Source organism: Aptenodytes forsteri, unplaced genomic scaffold (assembly GCF_000699145.1).
Source record: "Aptenodytes forsteri isolate BGI_AS27 unplaced genomic scaffold, ASM69914v1 Scaffold72, whole genome shotgun sequence".
In the NCBI taxonomy this organism is placed as follows: domain Eukaryota; kingdom Metazoa; phylum Chordata; class Aves; order Sphenisciformes; family Spheniscidae; genus Aptenodytes; species Aptenodytes forsteri.
In genome coordinates this window covers 8,421,128-8,422,758 of record NW_008796193.1, presented here as the reverse complement: position 1 = coordinate 8,422,758, position 1,631 = coordinate 8,421,128, and the positions used below count along the sequence as shown (strand labels likewise).

The 1,631-nt window shown below is 67.7% G+C and overlaps 1 protein-coding gene across 1 annotated transcript in view; it reads left to right on the top strand.

Annotated features, from left to right (window-relative positions):
• Nucleotides 1–1,575, top strand: part of FAM131A (family with sequence similarity 131 member A) — a 1,795-nt gene extending 220 nt beyond the window's left edge. The window contains exons 2-4 of the mRNA XM_009288074.2: nt 163–360; nt 581–709; nt 1,130–1,575. Coding sequence (XP_009286349.1) covers nt 163–360; nt 581–709; nt 1,130–1,575 — 773 coding nt within the window. The remainder of the gene's footprint in view (nt 1–162; nt 361–580; nt 710–1,129) is intronic.
• Nucleotides 1,576–1,631: the final 56 nt, after the last annotated feature.

Sequence of the window (1,631 nt, the reverse complement as noted above, 5' to 3'; positions counted from 1 at the left end):
GGTCACCGGTCACCCCTCTGGGGTTTGCAATGGGTCCCTGGTGGCACCTAAGAGGAGGGCATGGGGGTGCCAGGTCCGAAGGGCTGGAGGCGGGGGGTGCTGGGTCTCAGGGTCATGGGGTCCGTAGAGGGGACTCAGGGTACCCAGGGGGTGCTGACGCAGGGGCACATCTCGCAGGCATCTCGCAGGTGGTGAAGGAGCACGTGACGAAGCCGACGGCCATGGCGCAGGGCCGCGTCGCCCACCTCATCGAGTGGAAGGGCTGGTGCAAGCCAGTAGAGCCGCCCGCTGCCCTGGAGAGCGCCTTTAGCTCCTACTGCCACCTGAGCGAGGGCGAGCAGGAGGCGCGCTTCGCTGCTGGTGGGCACTGCGTGGGGCACGGCCGGCAGGCACGCTCCCCCACCGTGGCCGAGGGCAGGGGTGTTGGGGCGGATTGTCCCCATCCATCCATCCATCCCCATCCATCCATCCATCCATTCATCCATCGGTCCCACAGCACCATGGGCACAGAGGTGCCGGGGCAGGGGGATTTTGGGGGCACCTCCTGGTGCGCGCGTGACCCGTGCCTGTCCCATGCCAGGCGTGGCGGAGCAGTTTGCCATCGCTGAGGCCAAGCTGCGAGCCTGGTCCTCGGTGGACGGGGACGACTCCAACGACGAGTCCTACGAAGAGGACTTCGTGCCCTCCACAGAAAGCTCCCAGCCCACTGGTAAGCGCCATGGGGAGCGGGCACCTGCCGGATGGGCAAGGTGTCCTGGTGTCGGTGTCCCACTGCCAGTGCCAAAGGTTGAAGGAGCGGGGTGCCCGATGCCAAGCCACATTCCCCAGCCTGGCCAACCCCTTACAGGGCAGTGCCCCTGCCTGGCACCATGGCAAGCAGTGCCTCTGCTGGGGATGGGGAAGCCCTGCAACGCAACACCCTCCCCAGTGCCAGGGCGTATTTTGCTTTTCCTTTGGTGGTCACCAGTGCCACGTACACAGCGATTTGTGGGCAAAGCGGGCACGGTGCCTGGCACGGGGCTGCTCCCATCCCACTGCTCCCATCCTGCGGGGCACAGGGCAGGGGGCAGCTGGCAGCCCCTGGTACCATCCGCCCCAGACTGACCCTGGGCATCCTGGTTTTCCACAGAGCTGCCCGGCACGGTGCCCACCGGTGCGCTGCTGCGAGACCTGCTGCAGGGCCACCTGTGCCAGCTGGGCGTGCGGCACGGCTCCTGTGAGCCCGAGAGTGACTCCTCGCACACCCTCTCCCCCGAGACCCTCTGCTCCAGCCTCTGCAGCCTGGAGATGGTGTCCCCCTCTGAACTCACTGCCAAACTGCTGGGCTCCCTGGGGGGTGAGGACCTGCTGCTGCCCAAGCTGCCCCCCCCAGCCAGCCAAAGTGCCTTGCGGGGCCTGGCACGGCTCCGGTGCCAGGACTCCCTCTACTCGGTGTCCTACGCCGAAGCCTGCCTCTCGCCTGCCGAGGACGAGGTCGTGTTGAGCAAGGACTTCCCGCTCCGCCGGAAAGTCTCCGACGTCGCCTCCTCTGGGGTGGCATCGCTGGAGGAGGATGAGGAGGCCGAAGAGCCCTGATGCCCCCCTGGGGTGCCCTGCCTCTCCTGGCGGGGGTCCAGCCCCCCAGCCGCCGC